Source organism: Nannobrachium achirus (assembly GCF_963921795.1).
Source record: "Nannobrachium achirus genome assembly, chromosome: 21".
NCBI lineage: Eukaryota > Metazoa > Chordata > Actinopteri > Myctophiformes > Myctophidae > Nannobrachium > Nannobrachium achirus.
The window spans coordinates 16,644,784-16,668,529 of NC_137828.1; the positions used below are offsets into that span (position 1 = coordinate 16,644,784).

Here is a 23,746-nt window from a genome sequence, read left to right on the forward strand (position 1 = left end):
AAAAGACAATACAAATGTAATAGGCATAGCTCAGGGGTAGAGAAACCGTTATTAGAGCACGAAGGGTTCCCGAAGGGTTCCCAGTTCGAATCCGGGCTCCCCCTAACCCTAACCCGAATGTCGAAGGGTCCTTGGGCAAGACTCTGAACCCCACATTGCTCCCGGTGAGCAGGTTGGTGCCTTGCATGGTTTCCTCCGCCACCGGTGTATGAATGTGTGCGTGAATGGGTGAATGTAATGCACAATCTCTGTAAAGCGCTTTGGATAAAAGCGCTATATAAATGCACCATTTACCTACTAGTCATTAAGCTACTAATATAGACTGAAGTAATTGGAGTGGGGCATGTTTGGAATTGTAACAGCTGAAATCAATATATCAGTATTCTGATATTAACCTGCTTGCCACATTGAGTGAAGGCGGGGCCCCCGGGCCGCCAGCTGCCCATGTATGGTCTTACTCTAGAGCAGGATTTCCCAATATATGGAATTCATCAATAACACTTCAGTTAAACCACTTATACTTAGTAAAACAGACCTGAGTTGCACCACACTTGGTGCGTTCTTTTTCAGCCTACTGTACAGTACTACTCATTTAAGGGTAAATATTTAGATATTTGACACAAATGCAAGGTATGTAAATGTAATTCAGGGGTGCCGTGGATGAAAACATTATTTACAGGGGCGCCCTGAGACGAAAATGTTTGAAAACCACTGGTCTGGAGATTCCCAAAATGTTCAGGTCGAGACCCAAAAGAGAGATTAAATGTTGCCCAGGTTCCAAACTAGTGAAAATAGATCTATAAGCTTGCAATACGTCACTTCGCATCGTGGTGTGATCTTGTGTTTCGGCTATTTTCAGTACTTCTTAAACATTGTTTTTCAAATTTATGGTTTATGATTCTTCTTTTATTTCTTCATGAAATTACTGGAAAAAAATCATTGAATTTGTTCTTTAATTCATGAAAGGTTTTGCTTTTTGGGGAATGGTTTTTGAAAACGTTTTGAAATATCAATAATTCAAAAACAAAATGTAGGAAACCAAAATGTTAAGGACCCTTATAAATGTGTCCTAACCCACGAATGGGCCCCGAAGTGGTTGAATCAACACAGGGTTTTGTGTAGCTCGTTCTGACTGGTTCAGTTTAGACCTCAAAGCACTGTCCTTGAATGAGTTCACATGGGAACAACAGGTGGACAGATTCTCAAAAGAACCAACAAGAACATGCAGCACAGATAAGATTAAGGCCCAGAAAAAAACACAAACTTTGTTTGTCATTAGGTAAAGATTATTTTTCACTGAGTATCAAGGGACAACTATTCATTACATTAGGAATTATTATTAGTCTTTACACATCGATCCATTTAATTTGAATTATTCAAAGAAAACAGGGGTCACTTGATTACATGCAGTGCACCACAAGGCTTTTGTCTTGGAACCTTGGTACTGTACTGGGCAATACACTAATCCAGAAATGTAATTATACAATAGGCCTATATGTAATTATATTAAAGTAACACTATTTAACTTTCATCTTCTCCCCCGGATTTGAACCGACCAAGTGCTAGACATTTCTACCATTGAGCTTATAGAGCCTACCTGCTTACTCACAAGATAAATGTAATCTGCCCGTCAGGTCAAAATTCAGATCCTGTGTCTAGGTGAGACATCTAAAGAATCTCAGGAAGACAAAATACAACCACCCCAATGATATAAGTTATATTGTATTAACATACTCTACCATACATGGATACAATTACATATTCATTGAAAAAGGTTGCATAGTGCCACTTTAAGTACATACGTATAAGTCATTTGCTTAGAGAGTATTGTACGAGGCACAGAGCAGTATGATGCTTTAAATGAAAACAAGAAGAATTTGCTAATGCATTTGTCAGCAGTTTATTTTGTCCATTAATGAACAGAATTGCATTCCATTGTGCTCAGTGGTTAGTGCAGCGTTTGACAACCAGAGATGGCACCAGCTTGTTAATGAATAATGAGCTAACCCTTTGGTTATGGAAGGCTGGGCAGCACACTAGTCCAGAAATGGACATAGCGTGTCCTCAGTTGCTGTTTGACAGAGTTCCTGTTCATGTCGGCGTTGATGTCCAGGTACTGTTGAGTGCTGCTCTTGAATGCAGGCCAGGTGACAGGCACACGAAGCCCCCCTTTGTTGGGGTCTCTGTGTAGACGACAAGAGTTGGACAAAAGCGAGGAGAGTTAAAGAAAACGTTAAAGGCAGAAACAAATCCAGTCTAGTCTTAAGTTATCAAGGTTCTATGCCTCTGCTTTTGATATCCCAGGCTCACAACGATATGTGAACTTGTAGATTTACCGGTACATATTGAGCTACCAGTATTTGCCAATTATTGTCCCACCCTATTTAAAGTAGGGTGTAAGTTTAAGAAGGTGCTCCCTCCACCTTTCTGTTTTGTTTGTAGTTTTTGAGCAGTACTAACCGCTCCATTACAGTACGTAGCTTTGTGTTCTTCACCGTGGCTGCGTCCGAAATGCGGAACACGTTCCCTACTCCCTAACCCCAAATGAGGGATCCAGATGTAGTGTACTACAGTAGTGAACACATCAGCGCATTTCGGACACTAGGCCTACTCCGTCGCCATCTGGTTGCGTCATCGCTGTCGCACAGTTAAAATGCTCAGAGCGCTGGCTTTTGGAGCAATAAATAATAGCCGATCTACAAGCTCTCAACAGGGGGCGAAGCGACGCGTTGTGAGCTTGTACATCAACTCCCCAATGCTTGTGGATTGTAAATAACATACCAACATGTTGCGGTGTTATTATGAGAAATAGGCCAAATATAATTATGTTTTTATTCATCACAATTCAATAAAATAATGTTAAAAAATATATAGGCCTATATATATATTTTTTTAAATTGTATTCATTCATTGGTGAATGAATAAATAATGTTTATGCCACATTCATTTGTCTCACATGCAGACATACACCCATGTTTGTGATAAAATAGGTTATTCTTGCTAATTTAAATAACATTATTTATCATGATTATTATCAGCTGTGGAAGGTTGGGAAGAAAAGATCGAAAAACAAAAGCCTCCAGCGTCTATTCTCGTATATTCTCTTCATAAACAACTTTAGAGCTGTTTTCATCATTTGTTCTCTGGTGACAAGGCTGTGGACATTTGTATGAATTGTTTTCTTTAGCCGGTGGTTCTGCTACGGACGGCTCTGTTGCGTTTGCTCAGCAACAGGTGGCTACTCCTCCTGCCCAGAGACGCAGAGATGAGCCTGCAGTGTGCGTGTGCTTGTGCACACCGCATGTGCGTGCTCAAAGCGCGAGACAATGGCCGCAGCGCAGTGCATTGTGGGGCGGTAGGGCTTGAATAGTGACCATCGAATGCACCCTACAAATCCAAATGCATTGCGGGATACTTCAGTACACTATATTAGGGTACAAAAATGCTCACTATACATTCGGACACTAGTTCAAAATGGCAGAGCCCCCTTTTAGTACACTACATTAGAGAATAGGGTGGATTTCGGACGCAGCCCCTGTGTTTTTCCAAGGGTTTTCCCCTTTTTCCATGGGGTCATAACTACACTGGGGGGGGGGGGGGGTATAACTCCACATACATACAACATACAATGCGTCTATCATCATCATTATCACCAGCACCACTCACTTCACACGGGTGGTATTTTTTTTTCTGGTTGTATTTACAGTATAACCAGCTAAATGGAACCCTGGTTGTAGTAGTTATACCCAGTCTTGGCGAAGTTGGTCCAGTAGGCGATGATGTATCCGGAGACGTCGCGGTGGCTGGGCCAGTAGCCCAGGGGTGTGCTGAAAGGCTTCCCGAACACATACTGCAGGTCATCAGCATGGTCAGCACCCATCCAGCTGGGGTAGGGCAACAGCAGGCCGCCCATGCGGTTAGGCTCGGAGAACAGGTACGAGTAGGTATGGCCGGTTCTTTGATGGGACAAGCAGGGAGCAAGGATATATATACATATATTATAAAATGTATGCATGCTTAAGCAAAGGCTTAAATGTAATTTAGCTTGCATGTTATGTAGACTGATACCAGGTCATTGTTGACCTGGCATCCTATAGTGCACACATGGGCAACTGGCGGGCCTTCACTTAATGCGGCCCGCAGGTAAATACCAGAACACTGATATTTTATTGATTTACAATTCCAAACATGACCTGCTTTAATTCCGTCAGTCTATATTAGTGGCTGCTTAAAGGACCACTTCACCTCTGGGACAACACAACACAAAAAATAACTCAGGATTGTGTTGATTGTGTCTCAAACAACAATAAAATAAGATATGGTTGTCCCAGAGGTGAAGTGGGCCTTAATAACTACTATAGTAGTATTAAAATGTATTTTTTTAAGTCCAATGTATTTGTATTTAGGTTCATAAAGTTAACATGAGTATATAACTAAATGCGTTAATAATTCAGGATTCCATTTCAAAAGAAGCAAAAATCTATAAGATCTACAAGCTCGCAGCACGATGCGTTTTGAGCTTGTAGATCGGCTATTTTTGCTTCTTTTGTATGAGATACTAGAATGACAAAGTAGGACGTAGCAATATGCAATGTGGCCGTCTGGAGTGAAGGTGGAAATATAGTGGCCCTCGCCATCATCAAAGTTGCCCACCCCAGCTATAGTGTGTATAGCTTTAATGTGTTTTCTTTTTGTTTTACCTAAGATTTTAGATGACTGTTTCTATGCATTTGATGTATTACCTTGTGCTATTGTTGCTGTGGATGCTAAATGCCTAGATTGTAAATTGTAAAGATGTTCTCACGTGGCATTGAGAGCATGACGGTGGAGGGCCTCCTGTATAGGAACCAGAAAGATCCAGTCTGTCCCGATGTCCACGATGGTTTTCTTGATGACTTCTTGGCTAGGATTTGAGCCCCAGGGCGAGGAGTAAGTTTGATAGGCCTGGTCCAAGCCAGCCTGCCCCTTCTCCTTGGTGTAAGAAGCCAGGAGTCTGGAAACGTCCCCTCTGAAATCATGGAACACAATGTTAGAACCTTTGGTTTAATGGCACAAATATGGAGGGTAATATACAGTGGTAAATTGGAAAAGTACACACATTTTGTACTTAAAGTAAAAGTATCAATATTAAAACGTAGAAACACTCTGCTACAAGTAAAAGTCCGGTAATCGTAATTTACTTGGGTATAAGAGCAAAAGTACAGGCATCAACTTATAGGCTACTTAAAGTACGGTACCAAAAGTACAAGTATACCTTATGCAGAATGTTATGCTGTTACACAAGTTGAGTGCAAGATTTTATGAGAGATACTTAAATGGTTTCCTGTGCAAATAAGCAGAAACGCTTACTAGGATCTCCTTTTAGTTGACCTTGTATCAGTGAACTGTATACCGTCATGAAACTGTACCTTTTCCTATGCAAACTTCTAATAAAGTCTTCAATCAATCAATCAATCAATCAATCAATCAATCAATCAATCAATCAATCAAACAAGTTTAAAATGTATAAAAACCTTTTGAAAATAGCAAATCTACAAGCTTACAACGCGTTGTATTGCATGAAGAAAAAGTACCTGAAAATGTTACTTAAAGGGGGCCTGTCCCCTAAAGGTAACTGTCACTTTAAGAATCATCTTAAAAAAACAAGTTAATATTTTTATGATGTCATTGTGGGGATACGCAATTATAAGCCAATAAAATTAATTGTCTGTATAGCCTGACTGTATGACTACTTACTGTAGTGTACAGCTGTTGTTGGGCAGATTACACTGAGACAGTTTCAGACTGTTTGAGGATGCACACAGGAGAGAGACCACATGAACTACTGTATCATACTATTATAATTTCGGGGCTGACAGCGGACCTTTAAGTAGCCTACAGTACTTGAGTACATGTACTTGGTTACTTTCCACCTCTGGTGATATAGTACCACTAGAGTGTTCAAAAACACATAATCTTATAGAACCTTTTCATTATTATGATATACTGTATGTATAGGACTCACACAGGGGTGTCTACCAGGGGTCGGTTGATGGAGGGGACGTCTAAGCCAGTGAAGAGATGTCCGTCCATGTTGTTGACCCCGGCCATGTAGTCACGGTCTGCAGCGTTGTGGAACAGGTTGACAGGATGATCAGGAAGGAAGTCTCCATCAAGCACAGGAGAGAAGTCCAGGTTCAATACAACGGGGTCTGCATGGAGAAAAGGAGAATAATATGCTTTTTTTAATATATATATAATTTTTATCCCACGATTTTTGGAACCCATTTTTCACCCAGTGCATATTGCCTATGTCAGTGTTTCTCAACCTTTTTTTCTGCATGGGCACACTTTTCATGTCCCAAGAATCCATGGGCACACCAACATAATACGGAGGTGTAAATATCGTCACTGTCGGGAAGAAACCTTGTATCTCCAAGTTTCAAATTTGTAAGTTTCTTCGCAAAGTAAAGCCCTGCTTCATCATACAAGGCTGTCGCACAACAGTAGTGAAAACAGCAGATCTACAAGCACACAACGCCTCGCACCGCGAGGCGTTGTGTGCTTGTAGATCGGCTGTTTTCACTAGTTTAAATCATTTTTAAAATGATTAATACAATACTGGCTTTCAAGCAGTTTCAAGGGGCACACCAAAGGTCCCCAGGCACAGTGGTTGAGAAACACTAGCCTATGTATCCTGGGCTCTGCTCTCCCTCTGCCGCGCCTGGGGAGACAACAGACTGACCTCATGCTTCCCTCTATGCAAGTCCAAGTTGCTTCTTTTCCCCTGACAGTGGGGATTTCCCTGGTTTGTACAAAGCATGTGGAAGGAACACGTTATTCCAACCAGTTCCTTTCCCCTCCTCCCCTCCTAATATGCTTTTTATTTAATTTAATTTAATTTTAATATGCTTTTTATTTTATTTTTTATATTTATGAATTAGTCCATGGACTCCAATTAGCTAACCCCATATACTGTAAAACAAGGGTATTTTATAAGGCCAAGGACCCCTTAGCTGAGAAAGAGATGAAGCAGGGACCCCCCGACTACATAGGCCTATTGTATTAAATTGTGTCGCAGATTACACTAGGGGCTATAGATATTCATAGTCTTGTTTGACAGCACTAGCATCACTGTTGTGTTGGATTCACGTTTAATTGTGCATTTCAGACATTTAAACCCTCAATACTTGGTCTGCTCTTTTTCCTCTCAACCATCAAACCTCTTGACCAAAAATATCCCATCTACAAGCTTGTACATCTGCTATAATAGCCCACTTTTGGCTAAAGTTTAGGGATACTAGGGTTCAAGTGGTTGTAATGTAATGTAAAAAAAATAAGAAAATAAACATAATCACACAGAGACTGTAGTTATCCTGAGGACCTTAATTTAACTCTGAGATTTAATACCGTATTGCACACCATTCAATGTCAAGGACCTTGAGTACTAAAATTGCTTTCTTTAGTCTCACATGTCCGGAGCATAATATTTATGTCCTATTATGTGCAAATAACTGAACTCCAGTGACTTCATGGGGAACCTGTGACAGCCATTGCGTTCTACAAATGTCCTCACTTCACTACTTTCCTACTTTTGCAGTGGTTCTCAACCTTTTCAGGCCGCAACCCCCAAAATAATCATATTTGACGAGCACTAAGAGTTGAGGCATTGCATTTTGCATAACACGGTTCTATGTTGCGAGGCGTTGTGAGCATGTAGATCGGCTATTTTCACAATTTCTGTCTCTAATATTTGACAATTTGGCCAATGTTTAATTTTAGAGGTACTTAAAAGTCCTTAAATTGTCACTTTAGAAATGTGCATAAAGCCTCTATACACTTAAACTTTATGTTGGTTTGTTTACTGTTGAGTGAGAAAGCAACATTGCACATTAAGTTAATCGTCTGGGGACCCCCAAAAACAATGTGGGGTCCCCCCTGGGGGTCCTGACCCACAGGTGGAGAACCACTGCTCTAGTGGAGTACGTACTATCGGGTGAGCCGTTGGGGGACAGAGTTCCAGCGTTGGTGAGCACCACAGGATCAGTCATTTTCAAACAGGCCACCATGCGGTCGTCAGTAGGACAGTTGACTTTCTGAGCAATCTATGAAAAAATAACATGAACGTTCACATGTGAAAAACGTGTAATACTTTATTACTACTACTATTACAAAAACATCCACTACACCAGGGTTCCCCAATTAGTTTCCCCCAAGGGGCCGAATCATGTCTAGGGTACCAAGCCGAGGGCCACAGCATTGCAGGGGACGACGGAGGCGTTCCCGCTACTCCAGCGACAGTTCAGATATCGTCTTTGTCGGGTGAAAATCTTGTATGTCCAAAACCGTTTCTTTTTTAATTTATCATTTTTAAAATGATTTAAACTAGTGAAAACAGCCGATCTTCAAGCACACAACGCCTCGCACCGCGAGGCGTTGTGTGCTTGATCTGCTGTTTTCTCTACTTTTGTGCGACGGCCTTGTGTGATTTGCGAAAGAACGTACAAATTTGGAGATACGAGATTTCCACCTGACAACGACGATATACTAGTGTTGTTGCTGCTCTTATACCACCAATATTACTGGGGTGTTGGTGAGGGCCAGACAGTAGCCCCCCGCGGGCCGCAAATGGCCCACGGGCCGCCTATTGGGGAACCCTGCACTAAACTACACTAAAGAGGGATTACACACTGTTTCAGCCCTATTAGATGTTCCTGGTTTTCTTGACATAGAATCCAACAAGATCAGAAGATATTCAGTGAATGGAAATGACCCCCACTGGTGATAGCATAAGATCCAGTGGTTCTACTGTCTAACTGCTCTGATGTAGGGTAGTACTCTGTAAAGCATGATAGGCTACATTACTTTAGATATCAATAGATACTATATAGATATCGTATATCAATAAATAATATAGATGGAACGCAAAGTATGACAATATGATATCTCTGCTGTCAGGCCGCGACCTCCTAACTCCAAAATGTTGGATTGTGGAGTTAGGAGGTTTTGACCGAAGGGCTTTTTACTACTTTTCATTGGTTCAATATTATTTTAACCAACACACAGACGTAAAGGGTGTTCAATAGCACATATTTACGAAGAAAAGAGAGGGCCAATCGGGTGGAGTTAGCTGGTTTGGCAGAAAGTGTGGAGTTAGGAGGTTTTGTCCCAAGCACTTTTTACTACTTTCCATTGGTTCAATATTATTTTAACCAACACTCAGATGTAAAGGGTGTTCAATAGCCCTGATTTATGCCAAAAAAAAAAAAAAAAAACTCAAAAATGGAGTTAAGAGGTTTTGGCTAGACAGTGACGATATCATATCATATGAATAAAAACTACTATAAAGTGTGACAATTTGATATACTGTGTCGATATATTAAACATACAACAGATATACATAGACAGAACAGTTACACAGGTGAGAGGAGGTCCATTAGCCATATACCTTCTCTGCCAACTTCCGAGGGTTCTTGGTGATGGCCCATGGGCAAAGGGCAGTGCCACTCTGGCTGATAGCTCTCTTGAACAGCCCTTTGTTGTAAGGCGTGAGGGTCTTGTTTGTGGACAGACGGACAGACAGCAGATAGACAGACAGACAGACAGACAGACAGACAGACAGACAGACAGACAGACAGACAGACAGACAGACAGACAGACAGACAGACAGACATTATAGCTTATTATTTGCATCATCACACTATCTTCCTATTATTGACATTATTATATGGTGACTAGGGGCGTCACATGGGGGGGGGGGGGGGGGGGGGGGGAGTGGGACTGAGTAACTAGGGCCCAAGGTAGAGGGGCCTGGAATTATTTTATACTTTAGTTATTGAAAAATAGCAGCTATACAAGCTCACAGCGCGGCACCGAGTCACCAGATCTGCTATTTTTGAAAAGTCGTGAACATGTGCAAATCTTTGACTATATGTATTTTTTAAGCGAACATTTGCAACTCAAATTTTGCTTCTGGGGGGTCCCTGGAATTAAATATGCGGATGGGGGTCTGTGGCCAAATACATATCATTTTGGGGGTCCTTCACATGAAAAGGCTTGAGCACCGCTGTTTTTCGAAAAAAAACCTTAGAAGGATTTGAAATATTCAAAGACTTGCACAAATGTTCACCATTTCTCAAAAATAGCAGATCTACAAGCTTGCTGTGAGCTTGTATATCTGCTATTTTTCAATAGTTACAGCACAAAATGGGAGTGAATCCTTGTACCCAGGGCCGAGAATTTGGTGCGACACCCCTGTCTGGTGATGTACTGTATAGATGGAGCCAAATGTCCTACATACCTGGAAGCTGACACTTGCTCCACCAGCAGACTCGCCAAAGACTGTGATGTTGTCAGAGTCTCCTCCAAAGGCCCGGATGTTCCTGTGTACCCAGGCAATGGCGGCGTGTTGATCCCACAGTCCATAGTTTCCTGTTGACGCACAAACAGCGCTGTGAGCTAGAAGCGGCTTTCTTCAAAGGAACACCCGCGTTCTCAAACGATTACATTTCAAGGTCTCCCCTTAACTCTGACATGTGTACAATAGATACAGACCTGTAAGGGTCCACTTAGAAACCCTAAAGGAACCCTGAGAGTCCCTGGAATCCACTTTGAGAACCACTGCCTTTACATGCACAATACGCCCATATAAAGGCATATCGTTACTGTCGGGCAGAAACCTCGTATCTCCAAGTTTCAAATGTGTACGTCTTTTTGGTAAAGCAAAGCCCTGCTTCATCATACAAGACTGTCGCACAAAACTAGTGAAAACAGCCGATCTACAAGCACAAAATGCGAGGCGTGCTTATAGATCGTCTGTTATCACTATAGCTTAGTACATTTTATAGATGATAAATACAAAACGAACGGTTTTGGACATACAAGGTTTCCACCCGACAACGACGATATACTGTATATGGAGATCCGGTTGTCCAGAAACACAGATACGTTGATCATCTACAAACACAGATCTGTTGCCCATATGTCAGACCAACTCATTTAAAACTTTGCATGCGTACCGGCGAAGACTTGAGGGTATGATGCAGGTCAAAGTTGGGAAGTTTGAGGATCAGCGGATCTCCCAAAAGACAGTGATATATCGGCAAATCCCCATATGGAGTAAGCCGAGGTCATCAATATGACGTCATACATCGGCCTAGCCTAGACTCTCAGTACGCCTGACACAGAACTCCATACACTGTATGGAGAAGCTACCGAGAATGGCGTTCTGTGCCGCTTTTTTGCCCATATACTGTGTGGCATACAATATATGTGCATAAAAGGGGCACAGAAAGACAGATACAGAAATATATTGACATAAAATGGACACAGACAGACAGACAGACAGACAGACAGACAGACAGACAGACACACACAGATTCTACTCTGACTATGGGAACAACAGATCTGCTATTGATGCTTTTGTGTGATGCTCTTGTAGCCTACATAGATGGGCAACTGGTGGCCTGGGGGCCACATGCGGCCCCCACCTTCACTTAGGTCAATATTGGATTACTGATATATTAATGATTTCAGCTGTTACAATTCGAAACATGCAAACAAGACCCGCTTTAATTACTTCAGTCTATATTAGTAGCTAGAATTAAAATGATTGCCTTTTTTGTGTATTTGTAATAATAATATTAATGTAAGTATAACTAAATGCATTTGAAATTAAAATGTTACTTCCATTGCAATTCAAAAATAGCAAGTCAATATTCAGGATTCCAATTCAAAAAGAACAAAAATAGCAGATCTACAAGCTCAAAACTAGAGCTTGTAGTTCGGCTATTTTAGCTACTTTTGTGTGGCATAGAATGACGAAGTAAGACATTAATTTACGAAAGAAAAAAAAAAGTTAAAATACTTTTAAAGATTTCTGTCCAACAGTATATATGCAATGTGGCCCTCTGGAGTGAGTGTGGAAATATAATGGCCCTCTCCCTCATCAAAGTTGCCCACCCCTGCTCTAGTATGATCAAATAGGGCGTTCATTTACAAAAAACACAAAAAGTATGGAATAAGAGGTTTCTGGCCGACAGCAATGATATACAAAGGGGGCATGCATTCCCAACTTGCATCGTTCTCGACCGATCTAGTACTGTGAAATAGGGCATTCACCAATTATTCGAATATTCGAATATCAAAGTCACTATTCGATGTTGTTCACCGAAGTCGAATATTCGCTTATTTATTTTTAAATTTTGTATTGTTTTATCTTTAAAAAAATATAAAGTTTATAAGGCTTGGCTATATAGATAGGAAGTCATAAGAATGAGTTGTCAATGCCCCTGGTGGATGAATTTGTTAATGCTCTATACCAGGGGTTCTCAGAACTTTTTAGGCCGTGACCCTAAAATAAACATAATATGAACTGGGGTACCCACCCTGACAAGCACTTGGAATTGTAGGTATTACATTTAATGTGACTCGTTTCCGCAGATAAATATTGCTCGCAACGCGAGGCGTTGTGAGCATGTAGATCGGCTATTTTATTTTCACAATGTTCGCCTCTTGCTTACTTAATATTTGACAGTTTGGCCAGTCCTGTCGAATATTCGACTATTCGAATACTTTGAGGTCGAATAATTCGAATACTAAAAATCACTATTCGTGAATGCCCTACTGTGAAATATAGAAAACACATTGAAACCTACCAGGTAGGCTAGAATCTCCCGTACTGAGAAAGCCCAGTGGTCCGACCCGATAACCCAGCGTCACTACGATGACATCTCCCCTGTCAGCGATCTCCTGGCCATCGTACAGGAAGTTATTCAGGAAACTAGCTCCCATAGAGCCTCCGGCCATGTATCCTCCTCCAAAGATCCAAACCATGACTGGCAGCCTAGTAGATACTGGTAAGAGACGAACAATTTGCTACATTTGTTTATGAACCTTGATAACGTACTGTAGGCTACTGAGCAGTTATTTAGAAATGATATTTGTGTTGTAATACCTTTATAGCCGTGAGGAACCCAGATGTTGAGGTAAAGACAGTCCTCTGATGAGCGTCCGGTCAGGTGAATCTGAAGGCATCTGTTCCTGTATCTCTGGACCTTCTTAACACCTGAGGCAAGAAATCAGCGTCAGTAACCACTTGAACCCAAGCTGGGTGAACATTCAGTGAAAATAGCAGATCTACAAGCTTAGCTAGACATTCAATGTTATATGAGTTGGGGGAAAAAAAGAGGACGTCAATTGAAAGAAGCCCAAAAGCTTTCTTGAGGTGTTTATAGTTGACCGTGTACCAGTGAACTGTACAGTCATGAAACTGTACCTTTTCCTATGCAAACTTATAATAAAGTCTTCAATCAATCAAATAATTAATCAAAACAGTAGGGGATCTAGTAGCATAGTCTCTCCCCTCCCCGTCCCGTCCCTGAAGGCAGATGGCCTAAGCTTCCACTCTGGAGTCTGGTTCTGTCTGAGGATTTTTCCCTTGCCACCTGGCTCTGGAATCTGCGTGTGGAAGTAATTGAGTCATTTGAATACAGGCCCCAGGGACGTGCTGGCCATTGGGAAAAGCAGGACAACTCCCGAACGGCCGGTTCATTCCCGGCCTGGACCATTAGGAAAAAAAAACAAAAAAACATTCCATTTTGGGGGCTCGGCGGCCAACAAAGTAAATTTTCACTGTTGGGCAGAAACCTTGTAACTCCAAGTTTCAAATATATACATTTTTTAGCAAAGCAAAGCCCTGCTTCATCATACAAGGCCGTTGCACAAAAGTAGTGAAAACAGCAGATCTACAAGCACACAATGCCTCACGGTGCGAGGCGTTGTGTGCTTGTAGATCGGCTGTTTTCACTAGTTTAAATCATTTTTAAAATGATAAATACAAAACAAACGGTTTTAGACATACAAGGTTTCCACCCGACAACGACGAAATATAACTCATGTAATTGGCCCACTCTCTATAGCGCGCAATGAGGGCCTCGCCAACTCTTTTTCCCGGGCTGAATCAGGGGCCCCGCACGTCCCTGACAGGCCCTGTACCCTATGTTACCTCCCCTACTGTATGTTTTCACTCGGTTTCATACTGTCTGTCCTAATGAATACTTTGTGGGATCCACATCGGCGTGGCTCCAACGTGGATCTTCATCAGCCTATGATGACGGTCCCTACAGCAGTGGTTCTCAACCTGTGGATCAGGACCCCCAGGGAGTCCCCACATGATTTTGGGGAGTCCCCATGACGGTGAAGTGACAATTTAAGGACTTAATTAATACCTTATTAATACCTCAAAAAAGAAAGAAAGAAAGAAAATAAAAATACTTTTACTGCAACAGAAGTGATCAACAAACTATACTATAAAAACGAATCAAATTGTCAAAATATGAAAATACTTTTATTATGCCTATTATAAACACTAAATGTAATGCCCTTTTTTGTTTCCTACATTAGAAACTAAATATATACAGTATATATTATTTCAAAAGATTGAAAACGCTTAAACAAAAAACTACTTTTCATCAATTCAGAATTTTTCAAACGTATTTCATAAATACATTTTTAAATGTAATAATTTCCATAAATAAATAAAAACTGAGTTACTAGCCCAAGGTGGAGGGGCCTTAATTATTTCATACTTTAGCTATTGAAAAATAGCAGATATAAGCTCGTAGATCTGCTATTTTTGAAAAGTTGTGAAAATGTGTGCAAATCTTTGAATAGGCTATATGTATTTTTTAAGTGAACATTTGTAACTCACATTTTGCTTCCCGGGGGTACCTGGAACTAAATATTTTGAGATGGGGGTCCGTGGCCAAATACATATCATTTTGGGGGTCCTTCACGTGAAAAAGTTTGAGCACCGCTGACATAGAAACAAAAAAATAGCAGATATACAAGCTAGCACGGCACAGAGTGCCGCGCTATTTTTCAATATTTAAAGCACAAAATAATGCGTAATAATGCGTTCCCAGTCTAAATGGGTTAACCCCCTCCCCCTATGAGCCAGGGCCCAGAATTTGGTGCGACACCCCTGAAAATGTACAAAACGTATAAGAAGGAAATTTGATAAATAGTGGATGTACTTCTGTGGCCTATAGTGGCTGTGTGCACAATAAAGTGTGGCACTCGCATCAGTCCAGTGGTTTGTGACATTAACTCCGGAACACCGGGCTTACAGTGAGTACAGTATCATCATTGTCAGCTTTTCCGTCTGCAGATTCCCATCCAGGGCAGGCTGCAGTCAGACTCGACTCAGACCTGAATCATTCTGCGACCACACAACCATATGGCAACTGTCAACCCCAGGCAGGGCTCGAACCCACGAGCATCCGCACCAAAGGCGTGTGCTCTAACCACTACACTGGCACAGCCACTAGAGATATGTTGACAACCCGCACAATATATACCCAACTGAATGTAGATGCCCACATCTGGGCCCTGCATGGGTACCAGGATTCAATGTGGGCCCCCCCATGAATGTTCTTCATAGGGGGAGCGGGTTTAACCTATTTAGATTGGGACCGCATTATTATTACGCATTATTTTGTGCTTTAAACTATTGAAAAATTGCAGATATACAAGCTCACAGCGCGGCAACGAGTGCCGCGCTGCGAGCTTGTAGATCTGCTATCTTTTGAAAAATCGTGATTTCTTTTGTCAGTGGTGCTCAAACTTTTTCATGTGAAGGACCCCAAAAGATATGTATTTATCCACGGACCCCCATCTCAAAATATTTAGTTCCAGGGACCCCCCAGAAGCAAAATTTTTAGTTACAAATGTTCGCTTAAAAATGACATATATTCTAAGATTTGCACACATTTTCACGATTTTTCAAAAATAGCAGATCTACAAGCTCGCAGCGTGGTGAGCTTGTATATCTGCTATTTTTTCATTAGCTAAAGTATAAAATAATTAAGGCCCCTCCAACCTTGGGCCCTAGTAAGTCAGTCCCACTCCCCCCCCCCCCCCCCCCCCCCCCCCTTGTGTCTACTCACCGTCCCAGCCGGGGTGAGGCTTGGGCTTCTCGAACCTGCCAGGGATGTCGGCGAAGGGGATTCCTTTGAATATGTCCATGTGACGGCCGATTCCCAGGCGGATGTTCTCTCCTTCCACCATGCCGCCCTCCGTGTACACCACTCCCAGCTACACATGATGGAGTCAAAAACAGTGATGGAAGATGCACTCAGCATAGAACTATATTAACCCATTAACCCAGGGGTGGGCAGCATTAAGTATCCCCAGGGGGCAATACTGACTTTGATAAAGTGAGTGAATTGGATTGAAACGTGAAACACATAGTGCTGAATTATGTTAAAACTGCATGAATTTGACAGACAATAGGTCAACTATTATTTTATTATTATTACAAATAAATATGTAACGTATCACTCACATTATCAAACATATTGCATCATGTTATAAATATGGACGCATGGAAGACTGTTTCTCTGTTACATGAAAAAAGCATTTAACATTTGAGTAGGGAATATGGAATGTGCTCAAATGATATTAATAATTAATTGGAGTTGAGGTAAATTAATTTCTCTCAAGCTCATTAACATATTGCTGCCTTTTGAGTTGAAGATTTTTTGGGGGGGTTTGTTTAGTTTTTCGACGTTTTGAACTATGCACATCAGCTATTTTTTTGCTAATCATCGTATGACAAAGACAGTGGTTAAATGCACCAATTGGACAATAATCGGTAGGCCTATTTATTTGTTATGTTTTTTTTAAGCCTGAAAAAGCCTTTTGTGACGATGAAGGCTGCAGATGCCATCAGTATTTTCTGGGGAAGCTTTCAAAAAGGTCAACAAGTTGGAACATTTTTAAATAAACACATACATTAAAGCTGTAATGGGATATGGGTCAGCATTTCAATAACGGTGCCACCCCTAGTTTTGCAATAAAGAGGCATCCCTTTTTTGAGTTAATTAGGCAATTATTATTGTGGATATCGATATCGGCCAGTCATATCACCCATCCCTAGCACCGATAATGGTAAGAAGGCAGTGTTGATTTATTTTGATTTCTTTTTGTCATTGTCTTTTGAATAAAATTTCACTGAGTTTTAATCATCTGAAAAGTTTGACTTTCAGTCTAGTTTTAGTCGACTAAATATCATACGATTTTTGTCAACTAATAAAATAAAAAACTGGTAATTACCTAGTAATACCCTGGTAATTACTGTACTGTAAAAGGAAGGGTTACCAATATATTTTTGCAGGCCTTGATGGCGTCATAATGGCTGATTTCACGCATGTTTGCATGCAGAAAATAGCCGATCTACAAGCTCACAACGAATCACAGCGCGACACCCAGCGCAACCAAGCATGAAATGGTCTTTTAGTTCTACTGGATCTCTCTCCACAAGTCTCTCCCTAATAACATTTTAGTCTAGTTTTTATTTGTTGACGAAATTGTCAACATATTTAGATCTAGTTCAGTTATATTTATTTATATATTAGTTCTTATTTAGTTGTTTTTTTTCCAGTGAAAATAGGTAGTCGACAAACATTTATCGTCATAGCTGTAGTCCAGTGGTTCTCAACCTGTGGGTCAGGACCCCCAAAGGGTCCCCAAATTATTTTGGGGGGTCCCCAGATGATTCACTTAATGTGAAACACTGTTTTCTCTCTCAACAGTAAACAAACCAACGTAAAGTTTAAGTGTATAGAGCAGGGGTGGGCAATTATTTTTTCCATGGGGCCACATGAACAACAGAAAATGTTGTGGAGGGCCGGGCCAAAAGGCAGTGCTTCCCGCAAGATGTGCACCTTTCTTTTTTTTGCCATTTTAGCCGTTTTACGATGTGCACTTTTTATTTTTATTTTTTATTTTTATCCCACAATTTTGTAACCCATTTTTTCACCCAGTGCTAATTGCCTATGTAATCCTGGGCTCTGCTCTCCCTCTGCCGCGGCTGGGGAGACAACGGACTGACCTCATGCTTCCTTCTATGCATGAGGAGTCCAAGTTGCTTCTTTTCACCTGACAAGTGGTGATTTCCCTGGTTTGGACGTAGCGCGTGGAAGGAACACGTTATTCCAACCAGTTCCTTTCCCCTCCATCAGGCGCCCCGGCTGGCCAGGGGGAGGCATTATTGAGACCAGGACGATGTGCACTTTTAGTTTTTTAGCCACTTTAGCCGTTTTTACGATCCAATGATCACACACACTTGAATAAAAAATGTAAAAAAAAAGAAATGCAGCTTTAGTCCTTGCATGAGGTAAAATTAGAAAATGTATTCATTTTGTAATTTGCCATTAACCCTACAAGGGCCGGTCAGAGTGAACCAAAGGGCTGCATACGGCCCCCGGGCTGGTCTGGTATAGAGGGTATCTGCACATTTCTAAAGTGACTTTTTAAAACCTCTAAAATGACAAATTAAAAATTGGCCAAATTGTCAAATATTAGAGGCAGAAATTGTGAAAATAGCCGATCTACATGCATGTAGATCTGCTATTTTCACAATAGAACCGTGTTATACAAAATGTAATGCCTCAACTCTTAGTGCTCGTAGGGTGGAGGGATCCCCAGTTAAAATAAGATTTTTTGGGGGGTCGCTGCCTGGAAAAGTTGAGGACCACTGTTGTAGTCGACGGAATCAACACTGTAAGAAAGGTGAAACTTACAGTAGCGGCAGAGGAGGTGTGCAGGTGGACCAGAGTGAGAAGCACGGCTATCCCCGGTATCTTCATGATGACCAACGCGTCAAACCCCAGGGATGGACGTTCCTTCAGCCTTTATACAGGAGGCTCCTCCCACATACCTCTGACCAGCAGCACACTGATTGGACCTGCATCTTTCCTCCTATAGGTATCTGCAACACTAGCACAGTAAATTAAAGGGATATTTCACTTTAAAAAAAAACTTTTCGTCATTTTATCGTCTAATCAGGCTTTTATGAACACCCTGGACAGTTTTTGATTTGCTTGATTCAATATTTAGATATTTGATGTTAATGTTATCAGGCCCTCCTCCTGCAGAACGCCTTCCCATACACACCCATTGTAACTTCAAACTCAATTTTAACCATGATAGATTCATTAAAAACACCCATTATTTTTTCTGATGACTCATAATACCATCCTAATACATGAGCACGCTGTGCTTTTTTTGATAACCTTTTTTCATTTATTTGTAATAATTCTGTGAAAAAAAAAAAAAAAAACGAATACAATACAATAAAGAATTATTAAAAATAAATGAAAACGTTATCGAAAAACATGGCCTGCTCACGTATTAGGAGGGTAATATGAGTCACCAGAAAAAATAATTTGTGTTTTTGATGAATCTATCATGGTTAAAATGGAGTTTGAAGTTCCAATGGGTGTGTGTGGGGAGCCCTGGGCCTGGAGGGCCTGGTAACATTTACATCAAATATCTAAATATTGAATCAAGCAAATTAAAAACTGTCCAGGGTGTTCATAAAGCCTGATTAGACGATAAAATGACCAAAAGTTTTTTTGAAAGTGAAATATCCCTTTAACCACCTTAAACCCATGAAGACCTGAGGCCGATTCTACAAATGCCTTCTAAATAAGTCGTTTTCAAACCTTTTTTTGTGCCAAGGAACTTCCGTCTGAAAATGTCTTGTGCCAGGGCTCCCCTGGAAAAAACACAAAAAACAAAAGAAAAAACATTATTTCAAACGCTTTCAAAAGTTCAATAATGTAAAAAAAAAAAATGCATAACTGAAGTGTTTTTCAGTTAATTAAACTGCTAAATTCATCCTCTCTCACAGTATGTTCATGCCATACAGTAGGGTTCCCCAATTAGTTTTCCCCAAGGGCCGAATCATGTCTAGGGTACCAAGCCGAAGGTCACAACATTGCAGGGGGCGACAATGGCGTTCCCACTACTCCAGCGACAGTTCAGATATCGTCGTTGTCGGGTGAAAATCTTGTATGTCCACAACCGTTTGTTTTGCATTTATCGTTTTAAAAATGATTTAAACTAGTGAAAACAGCCGATCGCATCGCGAAGCGTTGTGTGCTTGTAGATCTGCTGTTTTTTTACATGACAGTGAAGAGAAACCTACCTAAAAGGATTTAATAAGAAAGAAAATAAAAATCAAATATGATTATATTGGGGGTCGAGGCCTGAAAAGGTTGAGAACCACTGCCCTACACACCACATGTGGAGACCACACCCAGGTTCTGTTCTCTGGGCTAGGTCAGATGACCTTTAATCTGACAGAACCACAGGACCAATAAGAAACATTTGTTTATGTTTTTGTAGGAGGCCTCCAATTACATTTGTATTCATAATATAAGTAATCTTTTCATATTCTAATACTTTTTGACGAATCGTTTAGCCTTTCTCAAAACTATTTCCACGAATATCCCATGGACCTGACCCGCAAACTTTTGTGTCGCTTGGATGATAAGAACATTTGTGTTTGCATAGTAGTATGTGTGAGTTCATGCATGGCCACGTTCAGGCCCGGAACTATGAACAGATTTACTATCCAATGGCATTGCGAGGAATAGGACCCGCTGAATAAAAAAGGCTGTAGAAGTTAATATCAACGATTACAATTTAGACATTTAGCACATGACTTACAAGTGCAAGATCAAAGTAAAGTACAGTTAAAGTACTGCAAATTGGAAATACTCCAGTAAAGTAATGATATCTCAAAATTGTACGTAAGTACAGTACGTGAGTAAATGTACTTAGACAGATTAAGCTGTATGTCTACCTAAACAACATATCGGCATAAAATAACATCTAGACATAGCTCTTGATTAACCACTTTAGTTGTGGTTATACTTTGTTGCAGGGGCGTCAATTGGGTATGGCAGGGGTATGCAGCTGCCATACCCTGGGTCCAGGGTGGAAAATAAAAGTTACTTTTAAATATAAATCCATGAATGTCTCTTTGTCTATCTGTGCTGGTTATTATGTTGTTAAATTACATAAACATTACTACATGCAAAATTTAACAAAATTGCCACTTTAACAAGATATTATAATTAGCCTAAATTCTCCAAACTGTATTCTCCCCATGTTGACAACATGTTATATTCCCAGGTTTCGCAGGTCAGCTGCACAGGTGCAATTCATTATTGTTAATTGTGGCAATTGACTGGTGTCTTGCACGCGCACGAAGGCGCGCGTGCACGACACCAGTCATGTTGCCATACCTTAGCTTTTTCTGAACTGACGCCACTGCTTTGTTGGACGACAAACAGCGGAAATATCAGAATCACATCACACGCACGCACGCACGCATGCACACTCACTCTCTCGTTTGTAATTTTATGTCGCTGCATTTTTATTTACATAGGGATGTATATTTACCACCATTGCTATCGAAAAAATATACATTTGCATCTCTGATAGCAAAGACAAGACTGTAGCAGACTGTGGTTTGTGAAATAATAATAATACATAGTAATAAACCCAGACCTTATCTACCACACACACACACACGCACACGCACACGCACACGCACACGCACACGCGCACACACACACACACACACACACACACACACACACACACACACACACACACACACACACACAGTGCAGCCACAGTGAACGGTTACGTCCAGTGTGATTTTGAGTCCATTTGACAGCTGTGTAAACTCAGAAGGTGGGGTGGTCAGTCTGTCCAGAGATTAAAAAAGACCAAATGTAGATATACTACTGCCATATGAAGGTCAAAGCAAGGTATTATTACATCTGGTTTCAGCAGCAAATAATTGTAGTACACGTAAGCAGTTTCTTAAGTTAACCCTTTGTTAGGCAATACAAATAGAAAATGCATCAATTGAACTGTTTTTAACTGTAAATAATATATATATATATATATATATATATATATATATATATAATATATATATATATATATATATATATATATATATATATATATATATATATATAATATATATATATATATATATATATATATATATAAGTTTTGCTTCTGGGTGGTCCCTGGAACTAAATATTTTGAGATGGGGGTCCATGGCCAAATACATATCATTTTGGGGGTCCTTCACATGAAAAGGTTTGAGAACCACTGGCATAGTAGTCTCTCAAGAACAGACTAACTGAGCTCCAGTTAAGTGAAAAGGACCTTTTCTTTGACGATGGCTGGCCAGATTGCTGACCTTAGAAGGATTCAAAAGACACTTAGAATCGGGTCAAAATTCTAATTTTCAAGATTTTTCAAAAATAGCAGCTCTACAAGCTCACTGTGAGCTTGTATATCTGCTATTTTTCAATAGTTAAAGCATAACATAATGATACACAATAATGTGTACCCGTTCTGAATGGGTTGTGAGTATTTATATCTAAAGCTAAAGAATACTGAGACTCACAGATGTCGCAGAAGCCATGCCCATGCACCTCGAACAGAATCCCGATGTCCTCATGTTGCCTGGCCAGGAGAAGCTACACGTTTAAACATGTACACTGGTCTATACGTTTTAGCACAGGCCTTATATATAAAGTACAGGTTAGCACTCCTCCCATATGTTTGACTGGTTGTTGGAGACCCCTCCCTATAATGTCTATCTATGGTAAACACTAACAGACATAGCCTACTGTTCAAATAGCTTACTACAGACGTGAGTCTAAAGTCTAAAGACTAAGAGACCTTTATCAGTTGGTGTGGTGTCAAATGACCTGTTTCTAAATGTTAGTAAAACCTAATAATGAATCACTGGTTTATAGGAAAAATATGGAAGAGGTCACCTATGACCTCCTGGAAGGAGCTAAGCTCCAACATCTGGCTTTGTCCGGTCCCCAAAAAATTTGAAGTGTGGCCTACATCTGGCCTGCAGTGGCGTCAGTTCAGAAAAAGCAGGCATGATACATTTATTTCCCCCGTTTCTACGGTTTCTTGGGCTGGATATGGCAGCCTGGAATAGGCTGCCATATCCAGAATGGTTGTTCAAGTGCAGCTACAATTACCAATAATGCATTGCACCTGTGCAGCTGACCTGCGGATCTGGGAATATACCATCTTGTCAAGATGGGGAGAATACAAGTGTGGAGAATACAATTCTAATACCTTGTTAAAGTGACCATTTTTAAAAGAAATGTTGCATTTGTAGTTGTTTTACTGTAATTTAAAAACATAATAACCAGCACAGATAGACAAAGAGACATTCATGGATTTATATTTAAAAGTAACTTTTATTTTCCCACCTGGACCCAGGGTATGACAGCTGCATACCCCTGCCATACCCAATTGACGCCCCTGCTGGCCTGGCACACAGTGCTCAATTTGTTGTTCGGGCTCTGCATGAAGCGTGGCCTACATCTGGCCTACATCCTGACACAAAGCGCTCAAAGTTTGTTGTCCGGCCAGCGGCCCAGAGTCACATTGGCCAACTCATAAATAGCACTGCTCACTTCACACTACGGTAGGTGTGATTTCTTTGGTTGAGATTGTTCAGTCTTACAAACACTAAGGTGTCCTTGGTGTTGATAATCTGATTCTGACCTGTCATATAAGTTCAGTCAAGGTTGTTTTCTCTCAGGAAATAGCTGGAGTTATAATACATCTAGAGGGCAGACTCAATGAAAGTTGCTCACAAGCTCATGAAGCACCGAGGTATATAAAAAGAAGGTAAGGCCATATACGTCATCATTGGGTTGTTAGAATGTTTCAAAATAAATCATCCAAATATTCCTGCAGTTTAGCACTGAAGAAGCCAACCACATGCTGTCCAACCACACTGTCCTGTTGGCATGTGTGTCTGCTTGAGCGAGGGTACTGGGAAGTGCTCTGTGTGTGTTCTGCACATTGACTACCGGTGCTGTACTGTAAAATCACCTTAATGTATCTTAACTCA

General features: G+C 40.8%; 1 protein-coding gene across 1 annotated transcript; it reads right to left on the bottom strand.

The window, feature by feature from the left end:
• Nucleotides 1-1,899: 1,899 nt before the first annotated feature.
• Nucleotides 1,900-22,430, bottom strand: LOC308306866 (bile salt-activated lipase-like). Its single transcript, XM_080751920.1, has 13 exons — nt 22,265-22,430; nt 19,488-19,540; nt 18,564-18,759; nt 15,927-16,074; nt 12,935-13,045; nt 12,636-12,833; nt 10,280-10,410; nt 9,428-9,535; nt 7,970-8,084; nt 6,005-6,191; nt 4,805-5,008; nt 3,747-3,956; nt 1,900-2,183 (listed from the first exon to the last, which is right to left on the bottom strand). The coding sequence occupies exons 3-13, from the start codon at nt 18,627-18,629 to the stop codon at nt 2,015-2,017; spliced, it is 1,647 nt and encodes a 548-aa protein (XP_080608046.1). The 5' UTR covers nt 18,630-18,759; nt 19,488-19,540; nt 22,265-22,430; the 3' UTR covers nt 1,900-2,014.
• Between the last annotated feature and the right edge of the window lie 1,316 nt (nt 22,431-23,746).

What these genes read in the sequence shown, in the direction of transcription:
- LOC308306866 (XM_080751920.1), bottom strand. Translation starts at nt 18,629, where the DNA reads ATGAAGATACCGGGGATAGCCGTGCTTCTCACTCTGGTCCACCTGCAC. An exon ending in ACACCTCCTCTGCCGCTACT is followed by an intron (nt 16,075 to 18,563) that starts GTAAGTTTCACC and finishes CATCATGTGTAG; the next exon opens with CTGGGAGTGGTGTACACGGA. An exon ending in ACCAACTTCGCCAAGACTGG is followed by an intron (nt 2,184 to 3,746) that starts GTATAACTACTA and finishes TCGTCTACACAG; the next exon opens with AGACCCCAACAAAGGGGGGC.